The sequence below is a fragment of the Balaenoptera physalus genome (assembly GCF_965194825.1).
Source record: "Balaenoptera physalus genome assembly, chromosome: 14".
Taxonomy (NCBI): Eukaryota; Metazoa; Chordata; class Mammalia; order Artiodactyla; family Balaenopteridae; genus Balaenoptera; species Balaenoptera physalus.
In genome coordinates this window covers 90,032,526-90,050,345 of record NC_138893.1, presented here as the reverse complement: position 1 = coordinate 90,050,345, position 17,820 = coordinate 90,032,526, and the positions used below count along the sequence as shown (strand labels likewise).

At 36.0% G+C, this 17,820-nt stretch overlaps 1 protein-coding gene across 4 annotated transcripts in view; it reads right to left on the bottom strand.

Annotated features, from left to right (window-relative positions):
- CTNNA3 (catenin alpha 3) overlaps positions 1 to 17,820 on the bottom strand; it is a 1,725,675-nt gene that overhangs the window by 182,833 nt on the left and 1,525,022 nt on the right. For all 4 annotated transcript variants that reach the window (XM_082424660.1, XM_082424659.1, XM_082424661.1 and 1 more), the window contains one exon: positions 777 to 869. In XM_082424660.1, coding sequence (XP_082280786.1) covers positions 777 to 869 — 93 coding nt within the window. The remainder of the gene's footprint in view (positions 1 to 776; positions 870 to 17,820) is intronic.

The window sequence follows — 17,820 nt, the reverse complement described above, 5'->3', positions numbered from 1 at the left end:
AGGCACTGTGTTAAGTGCTCTATTCATTAATTTAGTTGATTCCCACAGTAATCCTCATATAGAGAATACTATTAGTATACTTACTTTACAAATCAGAGAACAGAGGTAGAGAAAGGCTAAGTGAGTTTCCCAGTAACCCAGCAAGGAAGTGGCTGATTTAGATGTATTCCCAGGCAGTCTTAGCCACTATGCTATACTACCTGGCTTTCAGACTCAAGTTCTATATAGTCTGTTCTCCAGTTGCAAGCTATCAGTAGCTAGGAAATCAAACTTTCACAAACTCCCAAGCATTGGGTATAAATAAAGTGAAATAGAACATGTCAGGGTAATTCAAAAATTGATGAACATCATCAGAGAGTGTGTGTGTGTTGGGGGAGGGCAGAAGAAAGCATTGTAGAAAGGAAGAAAAGTAGAGGAATATTGCCTCAGAAGTTGATTTTTCTCCCCTAGAATTTCCAAGTATATTTACAACTTCTTGGTTTCTCTTTTCTACTCTAAATAAACAGGTACAAATTTCACTTTGATATTCCCATGACTGCTCTAAAGACCAAAAGTAGTACGGAGTGATTCACTACCTAACCAGAAATGGCCTCACTGTGAGCTCTCAAGGTAGAGGAAATCATTCCCCTCATGATGTTGCCCCTGCCTTCTAAGGCTCTTCTCCCTGTGCTTTACAAGACCAGCCCCAAACCCAGGAATCCCTACTGTGAGAGGCTGCCTGGATTGACAAGGAGAGGGCACGGCACGCAGCTCTTCCCCGCAGGGAGGGGACTCACCCGGTCAGTTTTCCCTTCAGTCTGAACACTGGTGTGACTGCGGACCTCGTGATCTTCTTCCAGGTCAGAAACATCCTCTAGTTCCTCTGGGGTCTATAAAAAGAAAGCAAAACACTGCTGGTGGAAATGCAAAATGGTAACCAGGCTGGCAGTACATCAAAAAGGAAGCACAGAGTTATCAATACGACCCAGCAACTCCACTCCTAGGTATATATGTAAGCAGCTCTTTGTAGGAAACCGCCCTCAGTAGGAAGCCCCTTTCACTGTCGCTTTAGCAAAGCTATATTGTAACTAACTTTTAAACCAGGCACTGCCATGCTTTACTCATCTCTGGCTCAAGCACACCTTTCAAATCTTTTAATCACACGAAACGTTGCCTAACTTGCCTGATCTTTCCATAGATCAAAGAAGTAGAAATGAAGAATAAGTAATTAACAGATGACCAGATCTCTTCCCTAGCTTCCCCTTCAGTAATCTTATGAACAAACTGTGTGAACAAGAAAGCATCTAGAGGAAGATCACAAGAAGTCACTGAGCCTGCATACAGTGGGAGAGGGTGAAAACTCTGACCCCTATCCCAATGATTAACTGAGATTACTTCCTTTCTTCCCTTTAAAAGCTTTCAGGCCCGAGCAGCATCTTCGGAGGTGGTTTCTGGGGGATGTTGAATCCCCCGTCTCCCCAGATTGCCAGCGTTTTGATTAAAGGCACCTTTCCTTTCTTTATCTCTTGAGTATTCATTTCTTAAATGGCGACCAGCAGGACCCAATCCATTCAATAACACACCCAAGAGAAATGAAAACATATGTCCACACAAAAACTTGTAAATGAGTGTTCACAGTAGCACCAATCATAAAAGCCAAAAAACATATCTAGTGATGAATGAACAAACAAAATGTGGTAAATCCATACAATGGAGTATTACTTGGCATGAAAAGGAGTAAGTACTGATACATGTGACATGGGTAAACCTTAAAACTATTAGGCTAAGCGAAGAAAGTCAATCACAAAATAGCACATTACTGTATGATTCTATGTATTGGAAACTCTAGAACAGTCAAATTTATAGAGACAGATATCTGATCCGCTGTTCCTAAAGGAAGGAGTGGAGGAGAGGGTTGGGAGCAGTGACGCTAATGGGTATGTGGTTTCTCTTTGGGATGACAACAAAGTGCTGCAATTAGATAGTGGTAACGGTCACATGATCTCAGGAATATATTAAAAACACTAACTTTTGTACTTTAAAATGCTGAATTTTATGGCATATGAATTATATCCCAACAGATTTTGAAAGAAAAGGAAAGCAAAAATGATCAGAAGGACATTTTTCTCTGAGTAGCAATTTGGCTAACCACTATGTGCTTACCGCAAACCAAGGTGTTTACAGGTGATAAATAAATGGAATAATTATCATTAAAACCATATGACATCAAAACACCAAAAATTGAGAAATTAAATTTTCTTAGAACTTAATAAGTTAACATCAACTTTAGTGTCTATTCTAAAGAGTTAACCTACTTTCATTTCTTTTTTTTTCTTTTTTTTCATTTCAGCTTAAACATCTCTTGTTCAGGGAGGTGTCTTGATTAAGAATCCCCTAGACTGGCTTGAGCTCCTCCGCCAAGCATTTCTTGAAGCCCTTTACTTTCACTATCACAGTGATCATCATACTTTATTGTAGCATTGTCTGTTGAATTAGTACGGTTGAACTGTCTGTTCTTTGAGGTAAGGACTAGGTCTGCTCTGCTTACTATCATCTCACCACAACCTAGTATTAATACATACATGCTTTTGAATGAATGAAGCAAAATTATCAGTGATAGCCAAAAATACAGTTGGATATGAGCAAAACAAAACATATCAACAGCAACAACAATTTGTCCTCACTGAACCTCTACTGTGCTTCCATCTTCTGTATTTCAAACTAAATTTTTTTATTTGCTTTTTGTTGTTTTTCTCTGCCCAAGGTTTCCAATCCCTCAGTCCCACCGGGGCAATAATTTAAAGATATCAGTCATTATTGCAAACACAAGTATTGCAAAGTAAAGTCGTTACTGCAAATATAAAGTACTTAACGAGAATTCATTTAATATTTTAGTTTACACAGTCTCAATTTTAAACTCTGATTCCTTTGTTACAAAGCTCTGGTGAGAAATCCAAAACACAAACATTTAGGTTTCGTGAAAAATATCCAAAAGTGAAAGTGGAAGGTGTCTTGCATATACACCTGGCTGTTAAAGGGTGGAAAGGGGCAGGACCTGCCTCCTCAGAACAGCTCCGGTTTCCCTTAAACCTTGCTCTGCACACAGGCCCTTTGTTTTTTTTCATGGCTGTGAAGAGCTTTCCTTCCCTGGGGCCATTCCAGACATGGGAACTTGCAATGATTAGCTCACACTGTGGGGCAAAATTACCAATTTCCTAACTACTAATGGTCTCAGAGTCTTTCTCAGCTCATGGATCTTTAACCATCAATTTCTTTGTTCTCTGACACTTGCACTGAGCAGCTCCCATCACTTTGCGTTGATTTCAACTGACTCTCATTGGATATTAATATCCACCCTCCCACCAAAGCCTCCAGTGTGCTAAGTAGTTGTTATCTATATGTTGATCTCTATATGCAGTCCTTCTTTGCTGCAACTACGTGCAGCTATGATCACAGGGCAATTTACTCTCTCTTCTTAGGTATTAATAGCATGAGTCTGCCATGAGGGAATTTCTGTACAATCACATATTTCATTATTAGCTATATTTGTGTATTCTTCCCAAATAGTCTACAGAAAGGATCTTTACAATTTCCCTCTTGATACATTACCAACCCCTGTGACATCTGAACAAGTTCAACTGATCAAATTCCTTTTCTTGAGTCCTGTTGTTTTGCAGCTGAAGGCTGTCTGGTGTCCCTACTGTGATCTGTTTCTTATAAATGTCTGTTGTTTATTACTTGGACTATACTCTATCACGTGGTGACATATAACTTCATCATCAATCCCAGTACTCTGTGCAATTCGAAAATAAAGTGACTTAACCGAAATTAAGAGCAATTGCTGCTCTCAGAAGTCACAAGTACCATTTTTGTTGGTGATACTGCAGAGACAGATAACCCTACCATTTACACCCACGTACTTATGTACTTTTCCTTATCTTTAACAGGGGACTAATAGTTTTCTTGCAAAACACCACAACTGACCTCTTCTTTTCATGAACAAAATCAGTGGGGGAGTGTTCAAAACACTTGCTGGCAGCATTTTGCATTCTGTAAGGTAAGCAGTTGGATGGTATTGTAAAAATAAAAAGTTAAATACACAATGTTACAGTTTAAGTGGAAACTAAGAAAGAAATAGGAGTACTCTTATCATTTTGGGGGTGTATATTACGCCTTCAAGCTGAAGACAAATTATAACAGAAAGAGCAAACATTTAAAAAAGGGAGGAGGGAGGATGGGCTGCCCTATATTTACACTCTTAGGAACAGCTTGCTTTTACTCATCTAGGCACTTTGGAAGGTTAAACTTCTGGAAGGTGTGTGAATGCGTGTGTGTGTGTGTAACTTGTGTATGTTTCTAATCAATTTTCATCCTGTGGGAGGGGAAACCAACTATCTTAGATCAGTGTCATATAGGAGAAAGACCGTAAACTGTTGAATAATACAGACCTGAACTTGAATTCTGCCCCTCCAGTTAGCAATTACAGAACGTTGGGAAATATGTGTCTCCTTTTAAACTTTGGTTTCTTCAGAAAAAAATTTTGGATAATGATACCTAACCCTGAAGATTGTTGTGAGACTCAATTGTACTGAGAACACTTTAAGTGCTTAGTCCACAGACACAGCTGGGGTGCAACAAAAGTCCTTTCTTTCTGTCTAGTGTTTGTTCTCCTCTTCCCTCACTACCTTATCCCCCATCCCATCACAACCTTTTAGATTTGTACGATAAAACTTTTGTGGCAATTTGGGTGCCTCCATATCCATTACTCTGGATTAACACGATATTTACTAGCTGTCTCTAGTTACGTTCACCTGATTTTTAGTATACAATGTCATTGTGCTAACAGGGTATAAAATAATTCCACATACAGTGCTTTCTTCTAAATTTCAAGTAAAGATCTCTTTTGATCTGATTTTAATCATGTATAAGAGTAAGATTATCTATTAAATTGGTCCCAGCAGAGATACGCTCTAACATAGATTCTCAGGGATGACAGAAATAACTTTCCTTCTCTAAGCTGAGCTGTCTCTAAACCAGACCAATAGGAAGATATCCTATTTTTTTCTGGAAAAAGTGATGTTAAACTCAGTTATTACTCATTTATTTCTCCTATCAGAATTCAGGAAAACTATTTCATATTTTCCTATTTTAAATTTAACTCTTGCTTATTGTGAAGCCTTCGTTAGGCAACCCAAAGTGATTTGAAATTAGCTGAGTTTCCTCCACCTTTAAACAGCAAAAATATTACCTAATCCTTAGGGCTACTGTGAAGATAAAAGAAGATGATGGATGGGAACATTATTCAGTGACTAGAAAAATACTGAATGTTCAATATTGTTTATGATTATTATAAATTACTATTACAGTACTTTAAGATCTCACTTTATTTATGTAAGAGTCCAGAAACAAGTATAGAACGTGAAAATAGTCAGGCTGAGGTTTTTATATAGAAACTGAGCATGGAACAAACAGCAGTAGTACATGAAACTTCAGGGTCACAATAAATTGGTGGTGAATATATATAATTTAAAATATATATTTATTGAGGTATAAATGACTGCATTTATATTGCTTTCTCACCCTCCACACAAAGCAGCTCAATGCTTTCTTTAGACTTATCTCATTAATTCTTTCAGCATCCTTAGTGAGACAGGTAGGCAGTATTATTATACCTTAAAATTCACTTACACAAGACTTTATAAATGTTTAATATTTAAATATAAGGAAATAAATTTGTGGTCACCAAAACAGCAAAAATAAGGAAAGAAAGAAAGAGGGAAAGAAAGAGAAAGAGGGAGGGAGGGAGGGAGGAAGGAAGGAAGGAAAGAAGGAAGGAAGGAAGGAAGGAAGGAAGGAAGGAAGGAAGGAAGGAAGGAAGGAAGGAAGGAAGGAAGGAAAGAAGGAAGGAAGGAAGGAAGGAAGAAAAATAAAGAAGGAAAGAAAAAGGAAAAAAAAGATAATCTAGGAAATAGGAGTCATGCTTGGCATTTTCTTCTCAGAATTAAGGTTGAATTCTAAATCATACACATGATTTGATCATAAATCATACTTCTCTGACTATCCCTCAATGGCTTACTACAATCAAATAACTGCCACAACAATGTCAGTAGTGGTCTGACACAGAGAAGGAATTATGCTGCGGATAGTATTCTGAAACAGGAAGCTGCAATAACATGTTCAGTGAGATTATCTTAGCTGAGGTGATAACACAGGCTGATTTTGGAATGTTAGGAGAGACCAGAATTAAAATACATTAAAAAAAAAAAGGAAAAGATATAACAATAGCACAATTCAAATTATAGACAACTAAAAAACACCCCTTGCTGAATGCACACACACACATACACACACACACATACTTTTTTATTTTTCTTCAAGAAATCAATATTCTGTTCTTGGCATTTATTGACAAGGTTGTTGATCCTTTTCCTGAGCCACTGTTTTTCTAGTTTCCAAGTCCTATAAATTATTTAAAGGGTCACATCTCAGAAAAATGTAACCATCACATTTAACTGTCAAGCATTTCAAAATATTACCAGAAAATAAAGTATACAACTGGTTGTGTGTTACACATGGGCTTTTTAGAACTACAGACCCCTGGAATCAGCCTTTGAGGGAGAGGCCCAGTAACCTGTATTTTTATAAAGTTGTACAAATGATTCTGACGTGTAGTTCTTCATGAGAACCACTGGCCTGACACTGAATTTATTTTAATTTTTTGATTGGTTTGGGCTTAGTTAAGTGTCCCTGTAACAATATGAGTTGCAAGACTGTAGTGGCAACAGTTAATCCCAGATTTTCCCTGTCACCTGAAATGCAGCCATTTTGCATTTTAAGTATGCCTTCCATTGCTTGTCAGTTGGAGGGTTAATTGATCACATTCTTGGACAGATAATGAGTAAGTGGCCAGAAGCCATTTTGACTATTAAACTAAATTATACACTCAGTTGGAGTTGCCAGAGTTGTCAGAGACAAAGGACTTTATTTCTCACGGCAAGTACTATGGATCCAAAACACATGGACTTTTTCTACTCCTCAAATATGCCCCAATCATCAGTTCATTCCGCATCAAGATCTTTGGCTCCTATTATCTACTGCTCTCCTGCCTGCCATGCTCATCCTGCAGCTTTCACACAGCTGGACCTTTCTACCATGGGAGTTCAGATGGCCTATACTCAACCCTATCCAGTCTTTCCTGGTCAGCCCATCTGAAGTTAACCTTTTTTCCTACTTCATTTATTAATTATATCACACCCTGTGCATTTTTCTTTAGCCCTCTTGCTATGATCATAACCTGAAATTATATTTTTCTTCTTTTTCCTTTTTTTTTTTGGGAGGGAGGAAGGAGATACGTTTCGGTCTTGCCACCTTAGAATACAACATCTATGAGAATAGGGATGTTGTCTGTCTTGTTTACCAATAGAGCAATAGCAGATTTTCTCCTTACAATCTTTCAAAAAATAATTCAAAACTGCCTTTAGTTACCGTTATTATTCCTCTATGTTTCACAAGCCTTTTTTTTTTTTTCTCTCTTTTCCAGCATGTTAAGAATATAGCACCATGTGAATCATTCCATATGAAGAACTAAGGAGCCTGAGTATTATACCCCTTAAAGGTTACAACAATTGAAATGCAGTTTGAGAAAGCGAAGTCACAGAATATAAAAAATATAGCCTAAAGTAAGATAAAAAAAGAGTACATCTATAATGTACAAGAAGATATGATTAAACATATAGTCAAATAGGACAACTTTGGCAGATAAATCTTGAGCATGTAGAATATTGCTGTCAAAGGAGACACAGCCCTGAGCCTAAGCTGTTCATCTATTTCAAATGAATTGTCTGTATTTGTTCACTACTTAGAAACTTACCCAGGCCAGCAGCCATCAAACAGCCAATCATTTGATACCTCACACTTGAGTCTGGATTATGATGATTTTCAAAGGAGGTGATCATTATAATCACTTAAGTTTATATAAAGCCTTTCTAAGGACTCAAGCAATTATAAAGTCACATAGGGTAAATCATATTTTAACCTCAGCCCCTCCTTCTATCAGGAAGACTGTGGGAAGTCAACTCTCTGATTCTGAGACACTAATGAAGCTAATAACTGTAGAAAAGCACCCAGCAAATCAGCAAGATGGTCATAAATGAAAGGGGCATCATCAATATCATTGTACGTTTTCAACCACCAAATGAGTTGGTGATCTAGCTCTGATCCCAGGACTGCATGTCTAATTCATGAAAACTGTCCTAAGAAATCATAAGAAGTATTCCAGCTTGAAGGAAGACGAATGAAGCCATGAAGAATGGGGTTTGGATGAAAGCATATTGTTGGAAAGTTAAAATGTTGAAATATCTAGACTCAAATCAGGACCCTTGAATTCTTCTCTTTGAGAACAGAAAGGTAAGATAATCATTTTTAACTGAGGTCTTAATATAATTCATTAACAACACTCTGCTGGGGTTTTCCACATTTCTTTTCTCATTCAATCTTAACAATAAACCTGAAGAGGTAAATGTTACCATTTTAATACCACAGTTGAGGAAACTGCGCCTTCGAGTTAACGGAACCTAATCTAATATCACAGAGCTAACGAAGGGCTGCTTCAAAGAGGATCCAGTGCTCATTTTACGAGCCATGTGGCTTGGAAGTCACAGTGCATGATAAATGTGGGGGTTGAGTAGGTAAAACTTACAAGTCTAGAAAATGAGCTTCAAACAGCGTGAATATACTGCTCACAGAGCAAGGTGGGTCAGATATTTAGGGGCTTTGATCAGTGCGCTATGACCGGTCCTTATCTCTTCATACCCCCGCCAGATATAATGTCTGGACCTCAGTAAATTTGATGCCTGGAACCACGGATGATTCAGCTCTTCCTTACCGCTTCATCATCTAAGCAATGAATGTTATAAGAACATCTGCTTAAGGTTGAATATGCCACTTCAAGGACATGTCAGCAATAAAAAAAGAGCAAGATTGCAAAACTCACTGCACGGGAGCAGAGCTGGCCTTGTCACTTTGCAATAGGTCTTTTACTGCCACCTATCTTGAACCATATATTGTCTTTGAAAAGCCAACTCAAAGAAATCCTGCTTGTTTCTCAGGCTGGCACACTGGCTTTAAGTTATACAAGCTTGAAACGAATTCAGTTTTGGCCCATAATATGATAGCATGAGCAAAAGCTTGCCAATGGATCTGCCAAAAAAAAAAAAAAAGGCTCCTGAGTTACTTCTTTTTCTTCTCTTTTCTTTTAAAGTTCTATATAAATTAGGCTATACTAATCAGCAAAACTACTAAATGTGTTTTGGACAGAGCTGAGTTTATATCCTATTTATAACCTATTTCCAAATTATAAACAGAAAACCTAAGGTAAGTAACTTGCCAAAGTTCTTATGGCAAGGCAGAGACTGTGACGCAACAGAATATAAAGATTGCATATCTGGATTCTAGGTCAAATGCTGCCTTTAGTAGCTTGTGACCTCAAACAAGTATTTAACTAGTTGAGAACTCACCTTCTTCAGCAGTAAATGAAAGGACTGAACTAAATGATTTATAAAATCTCATTCAATTCTACTGTTCACTCTATAAGTCTATTGCAGGTTTGGTGACACTGTATCAGGAAAGATATTTTTTTTTTTTTCAAGAAAATTCTGAATTAGCAGTATACCCTTTGGTTTGGAAATGCTAAACACAATTTTAGATCCCAAGTCCCTTTTGGTTTGTTAACTTCTCAGGAGGGTAGAAACAACTTTTTATACTTACTTTGTCCAGGACTACATAGGACAAAGTTAGGGCTCTTCACAGGCAGTAACTGATGATGCCACGGAGAACTGCGGCAGTACAGCTACGGTCACTGCGCTATAGGTGAGAAATGTGCTGTTGCTGGAAACGACGCAATAATGAAAGTAAGCGTAGTAGTGGACATGGTGGTAATGGTGCTGGTGGCAACAGAGGCAGCAGATGACTAATCACACAACCCGACCTTTAACTCTTAGGCGTACACACTGCTACCGTGAATATCAGACACATTCTGCTGTATTTGACGAAGGAAAAGCTCAACTTTTCCATCAAACCCTATGCCAAACAGACTCTATCTATGTGAATGTGTGTTCTTATCTTTAGAATAAACAGCTGAAGAGAGGTTACCTAACTTAAAAATTATTAATTTTTTTTCAAAAAAACTATTCTACAGATGTTAAAACGAGTTTCAGAGAATATCTAAGGGCAAAGAAAAAGTATTTAATACTCTTAATACTCTTAACAATGTATACGTACATATATTCTAATTACCTAAAACAATGTATATATATATGAGACTGTTAGAGTGTTATATGTGGCTTTCTTCTTTATAATTGAATTGTTTCTAAATTTTTACACTATATATTTATTATGTTTATCATCAGGGGAAAAAACAAGCAATGAATGTTATAAGAAAATCTGCTTAAGGTTGAATATGCCACTTCAAGGACATGTCAGCAATAAAAAAAAGAGCAAGATTGCAAAACTCACTGCACGGGAGCAGAGCTGGCCTTGTCACTTTGCAATAGGTCTATCAGTGTGGCACTGTATTTGAAGCCGGTGTGGACACGGACAAAAGCTCTCAAGAGGGGAGAGGAAAATTGCAGCGTAGGTCTTCATTATCAGAGCAAACACTAAAGAAGACTGATAGCAGATACAGAGATCTATGCCTCATCAGGGCCTTATACTGTTCCCCCATATTGCATGGTCTCCTTCTTAGCTCTGTGGATCCATGAAAGCAGTTGCTGTCTTATTTCATGGATCACATTTTTAGTGTCCTGGAAATTGCTTTTATAAAAGTATTCTGTAATAAAGATTTTGTGGGAAAGAAGAGTTGTGGTGTGACTTCCCAGCAGGGATATATATTTTTTAACCTATAGGAAATCTTTTACTTCCAGAAATTGTTAGGCAGCCAGGCATAATATCAATGGTCCTAACCAAATTCATCTATCTAGATTTGCAAAGTAATCCCAAGCACAGTAATAAAGCAAAAACCTGCCTGCTGTGTTCCAGCCATGGGTATTATGTAAGGCTAAGCAGGATGTCCGCACCTGACACTCCTATTTCACACTGAACTAAAAAACGGAAAACTATGAAAGAAGTTCCACATTACAGAGGAGATATTGCTCGATAAGACAGTAATTCAGATCTATGTTAGACTTTTTGTACATATTATTCAGGGTTATTGGATTGAAGTTTGCTTTATGGGACATAAGAATTCCCTACACTAGTAGAATAAAGTTGCCTAAGTTGGCAGCTTATATATGAAACAGAACACTAGAATGCAGCAAAACAAATATTTGGACAACCCCTAAGGAAGAATTATGCTCTCTCTAAAAGGGATTTTTAAGTCCCCAAACTAAAAGGCCTATTTGTAGAAGCGAGTGAATACATCATCGTTGAAGATGTAGTCAGATGTAAGTGGCTATGAAACTAGCTCATGGCAATGCACTGTGCTGTTTCCACACAGGTCTGTCCTGATCTATGGAATTAGGACAAGAAGTAGAAGCAAACCTAGTGGGGAAATTAGATTTGAAAATTGCATGTGTTCCTTAACATGTTAAACATATACATACCATAGAATCTGGTCACTCCACTCCTAAGTGTTTACCCAAGAGAAATAAAAACATATATTCACAAAAAGGCTCGTACACAACTACTCATAGCAGCTTGTTTTGTAATAGCCAAGTAGCAGGAATAACCCAGATGTTCATCAACAGAGAATGATAAACTATATGACCATTCAATAGAATATTATTCAATTAAAAAATGGAATGGATTATTGATACAAATAACAAGCTGGCTGGATCTCAAAATAATGCTGAATGAAGGAAGCCAAATAAGAGTACATACATATGATTCTATTTAGACAGCATTCTAGAAATTGCAAATCAATCTACAGTAACAAATCAGTTTGCGGTCTGCAGCAAGGAGTGATTAGATTACAAAGTGTCATGAGAAAGTTTTAGGTTTTGATGTATATATTCCTTATCTTGATTGTGGTGATAGCTTCAGGGTTAAATACGTATGTCTATAAAACATATCAAGTCGTATGCTTTCATATGCATAGTTAATTAAATGTCAGTTATACATCAATAATGCTGTCAGAATTTGCATCTACTTATTCAAATGCCTACCTAGACATATACTACATAAAGTAACAATTGTTTGCTTAGCCCAAGAGTATAATTACAACTGGGACCACGCAATGTGAATTTCTGTTGAATAAGTACATGAAAGGAGTAATACTGCAAATTCAGTTTTAATCATTTAATCTCTCTCTTGTTTTCCCTATTTAATAAAATGGACCTCAATTTGTAGTAAGGGACTACATATTTAATTAAAGATTGTTAATTTTTGTTATCAATGTTAAATGTTCAGTTCACAGACACCTTATCCATGGGTCATATCACTAGGGTGTTTAGAAATAAAAAAATCACAGCTTTAGTGAAATAATACCAACTGCAGGCTTTTATATATGGACTCAATGTGAAAAGACCACTGATAAGAATGGTAAGATATTATAGCAGCAATGTGATTTTTCTATCACTTAACGTGTTTATAAAATATCAAACCAAGCTTTAAACTTTTTTTCACTTCATTCAAGGCAATGGTTTTCAAAAAAATGTAGTATTAAAATCCCTTTCTTAAGTGAAATTAGAGAATGCTAATATTCACAACAATGCAAAGTATGTAATGATTCTGACTAAAGCATAAAGCAGTGAAACAGGTGTGTGTGCATGTGTGTGTAGGTGGGCATCTGTGTGTGTACCTGGTGCAAAGCCTGGAGAGTCAGGCCTCCCTCTTGCCCATCTTTTACTGCAGTATGGGAAATAGTTCTACTCACGCCAACCACCCAGAGACCACTATGCTTTCACCCTGGAGAGTCTAACCTCCCACATTTAACCAGAAGTTGGCCTATGCTATTTCAGTAAAGTATCATGAGGCTCCCGGTTAAATGTGCAGAATTAATGATAATTACATACCTACACTTCTTCTTGTATATGATTAATGTGACTATAATGTTTAGTTCATTAAAAAATATAACAGTAAAATAATAAAATAGCAATTACAAATGTTCATTGTAATAAATACAGGGGTCATCTACTGCACTTCATCTACTCTACTCATGTGCGTCTCCCTCTGGATTTATCCAGAAGTAGTCTTAGATGTCATCAGGCTCATGTCGTAGAGCATGTGTAGACAAAAATATTGTTTTCAAAAACCCACTCAGGCTGTCTTTGGATGAACAATATTAGAGTGTCATTTATATAAAACACTGAAGCTGTATGCTAAATAAAACTAAAAATAGCATATGCTATATATAAAGCCAATAATTCTTTTTACAGCCTGATGAAAATTAATCCTAAGTACTCTTCAGCTGAACTATCTTTTCTTACTTTTCAACTCTCACCTTTTATTCTTATCTTTTCACCGATTCAAAGTAATTTAGTATGCCAATCATTTTTTTCCTAATATTGTTCTATCTTAAAAACTCCTTTTCCCTGCAGATCTTATCCACTATCCAGAAACCAGAAATAATATTTAGTCTCTGGAAAGGAGAAATCGTTTTCAAAATCATTTTAGAGAGAGACAATCTACCTTGGAATAGGATCCCTGTTATCAATGTGGCGATATGAAAAAGTATGCCATGTCCTATGTAAGAGAATTTGCTAGACTTAATTTAATTAAACTCAGTGACTGTCGGGGCTGTGTGTGGGTGTGGGTGCGTGTGTTTGGTGTGTGTGTGACACTTTTTTTTTTAATTTAAAGGTATCAAACATTACCTTTTTTAAATTTAAAAAGAGAAAAAATTTAAATAGATACAGATTCTATTCCCAAGATATTTATAGATAACTGTATGAAGTGCAGCAGAGTTAGGTGTTATGGGACTGTCATAATTTGTGAGGTCACCACCTTTATGAAACTAAGTTCTGTGTACTGAGTTTTAGTGAAAATTTCATGAGTATTGAAATATATTATTCACATTCTCCTATCAACATACACCTTTATTTGCACAATGAAAAACTTTGATTCACGCAAAATATCCTGTTTGACTTGTTTTGTTAGACTCTACAAGCTGTTCCTTATTACACTCTCACTAATATTTACAAATTGTTTTAGCTTCATGCTAAAGTGAATAATGCAGAGCTCCTCAAGATTTTCCATGATCTTATGGACAGGGTAGTTTTTAATTCCTCATGTTGTTTAACCATCTTTTGATCCTACTAAGGAAGTAGACCATCTAAACACAGCTTTCACTTAAGATCTCAGCTCTGGAATCTTTGCATAATTAAAATAATAACAACTTCAGTATTATATTTTAAACTAAGTAAGGAATAAGTTCAGCATTTTGGGGCAAGAAGTCAGAAAAACTAGCTTCTCATTTTTGCTTTTCATTCACTCATTCATTCACTTTTTCATTTAGTAAATATTCATTAAAATGCCAGACAAAAAAGAATGGATATTGTACCAAAAGTGTTTCCTCATCTAATTGGATAGTGACATTTATTTATTCTGTGACCCTAGAAGGTTATTTGGTACTTGGTTTTATGTACTATAAAAGAAAGATAGCTGTCCCTGCCTTCTTCATGTTCTACATTTTACTGCCTCCTCATCGAGATGTTATTACGGGCAACTCAGGTGATAAATATAGATTTAACTCTGTATACATAATGTAAGACAGTCTCTTCATTTTTATGTGAAACTAGTTTTATAAAACCACTTTCTCAGTTCAGGGAACATAGTAGTTTCTCACTAAAATTTTCTCTTTGTTCTTTCTGTCCTAAGATGCAGTATAGGAGATAAATTAAGACCATGCACATTGGAATGAAAAAAAAAATTAAATTCCAATCCTGATACACCACAGGTTAATTGTGGGTATGGGGGAAGTATATCAAACTCCTTCAATTTTGATGTACCTATCTTATAGGGCTGTAATAAGAAATATATGAGAAAGTAATATGTATTACTCAATCTAGTACCAGGAACAATAAGCACTCAAATAAATATTAGCTATCATGTCATTCTAACTTATGTCAAGAAATATTAGCTATTATGTCTGATTAATATTGTATTGAAATGCTAAATAAAGAATATCAGACCAGGAGTTAGAAGACTGGTCCTGGCTCAATCACTTACTGACTAGATAATATCAATCACGTTATTTTTAACTTTTAGAGTCTAAATCCTTTATTCTATAAAATGGGATTCATTATATCTGAAAGGGCTTTAAAGTCTAAATAAGTAAAGTATATAAAAATTATTAAAGTATGTTATAAATGTCAATTAAACGACAGCTGTATTATTAATTATTAAGTTGTATCACCTTTTACTTTCAGTCAGTTTATTAGATAATTGAAAACACTCTGAAAAACCAATTCAAAGAAGCTAAGTTGGGCTCAAACAGAAAATTTGAGACAATTTTTTTAAAAAAATGAATGCTTCATCTCTTTAAAAAGTATATTGAAGGTAAAATTAAGAGGCCCAGGAGAGGGCAAGAAAGCAGCAGAGACCCGAAATTACGTGAGAAGTGGTTCAGAATAGAAGGAATTGCAAACTACTTTTAGTCAACTAATGCAAATAGAAGTAAACAACAGAAGCTATGAAAATAGCCCAGGTGAAAAGGCCAGTGGCTTTCATACATTTTGTGCTTCTCTCTATAAAGTGCATTTTTCCATATAAAATCTCAGCTATCATATACACGCACACACACACACACACGCACATACTTACATGATATGACGACATGATTCAACTGAAGGTAGGAAACCAGAAACCCTGCCCGCTAAAGCCCTCTCTTTCACCAGCACAGAGGCCCCTGATTTATTTCTTTGGAAGGATCAGTAAAACATAGTAGTTCAAGAAGTAGAGGTCAACAGTTAAAATTATGTCAGGTTTCTTAATTGAACAAAGCCTTTATTAGCCCTTGGCCTAATTTTGGCAATTCATAGTTAAACAGTGGAAATTAAAAATCACTAAATACTATTGCTTATAAATCTCCACACATAATTTAAAACACTGCTAGTTGCACCTAGATAGAGGGACCTATTTCTTACAGCTCTCTATTACTTAAAAAAACCTGCAAAGTTCTTTGATTACACATCTTCCTCAGTACTTCCTCAGTTTAATTTTTATGCAATACACATATATATACACATACACATATACTGCATTATCTATACTAGCTTAATATGGCCATCGCTTTGTATTGCAGAAGAGATCAACACTCTTGGAGTGATCACGGGAAAAAAAAAGTTGTTGAGATTTAGTAACTCTGAAATATTTGCCCTAAGACAACCAGAGAAACTGTGGTACAAAAGATTTTCATGGTCATTTTTCATCTCATTACAAATTAGAATCTATTATATGTTGTAGTTTTTTTTTTACCACATAAACAACATTATTGACTTTAATATTTTTGTTGCAACAAGCGCCCATAAATGAGACAGTGAATTGATTTTAAATATGGTACGATCTCTCTTTCTGTGCCAACAACCTAAATCCGATTTTTATTCCAGTCAGAGCATCTGCTCCATATGGCATCTCTCCAAGGAGCTCTGATTCCTCTAAATGACTCCTGGAATTTAAAAATCAAGACCAGGAAAGAGGTGTGCTCATTGTAGCTAAGGCATCATTGCTCTAAGCCCTTTTATTGAAAGGAACTAGGAAGTTATTTTGAAGATTATGACTCCATACTCACAAATAACAACAATACATAAAAAAAATATAACATGGCAAAGTGAGATATACTCCAGAAATTTAAGAATGCTCCACTATTAGGAATTCCAATAATATAATTCACCATATTACTAGATATAAAAGTAAAAAAAAAAATGATTCCTCCAGATACACTGAAAAGCCTTTGACAAAATTCCGTATCTTTCCCTAATTAAAACATTCAATAAAATAGAAAGTTATTGCTACTCCCTTAATATGTTACACCTATTTCAGCTCTAAAGTCAGCATGCTAGTTAAAAACACCACAGGTATTCCCACTAAGGTTAGAAACAAAGTGAAATGCCAAATGTCTCTATTATTTAACATTGAGAAAAAAAATCATAATTGTTTGGGAAGATTTGAAATAAACAATCTCTATTTGCAAGTAATATGATGTTATACATGAAAACCAAAGAGACTCAAACAAAAAATCTAAACAACAAAATAAAATAACTCATGAGACTTCTGGTTTCAGCTCTGACATGCAAAGAGCTTAGAAGTTGTCCTCACTGTAAGAAAAAAGCAGAACAAACTGAAAATGACTGACTCTTCTTAGCTTCATCAGAAAATTGAGGTCATAGGACAAATTTCTACTCCAAAATCTAGAGGGAAAGGTAAATAACATGAAGAGAAACTCAACTAAGAAAAGCTTACCTTTGGGATTGGGATTGACATATATACACTAATATGTATAAAATGGATAACTAACAAGAACCTGCTGTATAAAAAAATAAACTAAATAAAATTCAAAAATTAAAAAAAAAAAGAAAGAAAAGCTTACCTATAGCAGAAGCTGCAGGAGTCGTAACTGGTAGAAACACTTACATGGTAATTTTTATCAATTGTTGAAGACTGAGGGTGAGCTAGCATGAAAGTGAGAAATTCCTGGGGGGTCACAGCCTTTGGGGGCCCCCATACACTTTCAAGGGTTTTACTTCCAGAAACTCCACCTGGTTCTTACGGTGAAGATTTAAGGAAAAAAACCTCAGGTCTCTAAGATGAGATGGGGAAGAAAAAATATTGTGAAGTATTCCTTGAGCTTCTCTGTTTTATACGCTTCCTCTCTCCAGCTCTTTATCCAACTCCCACCCCCTCTAGCCT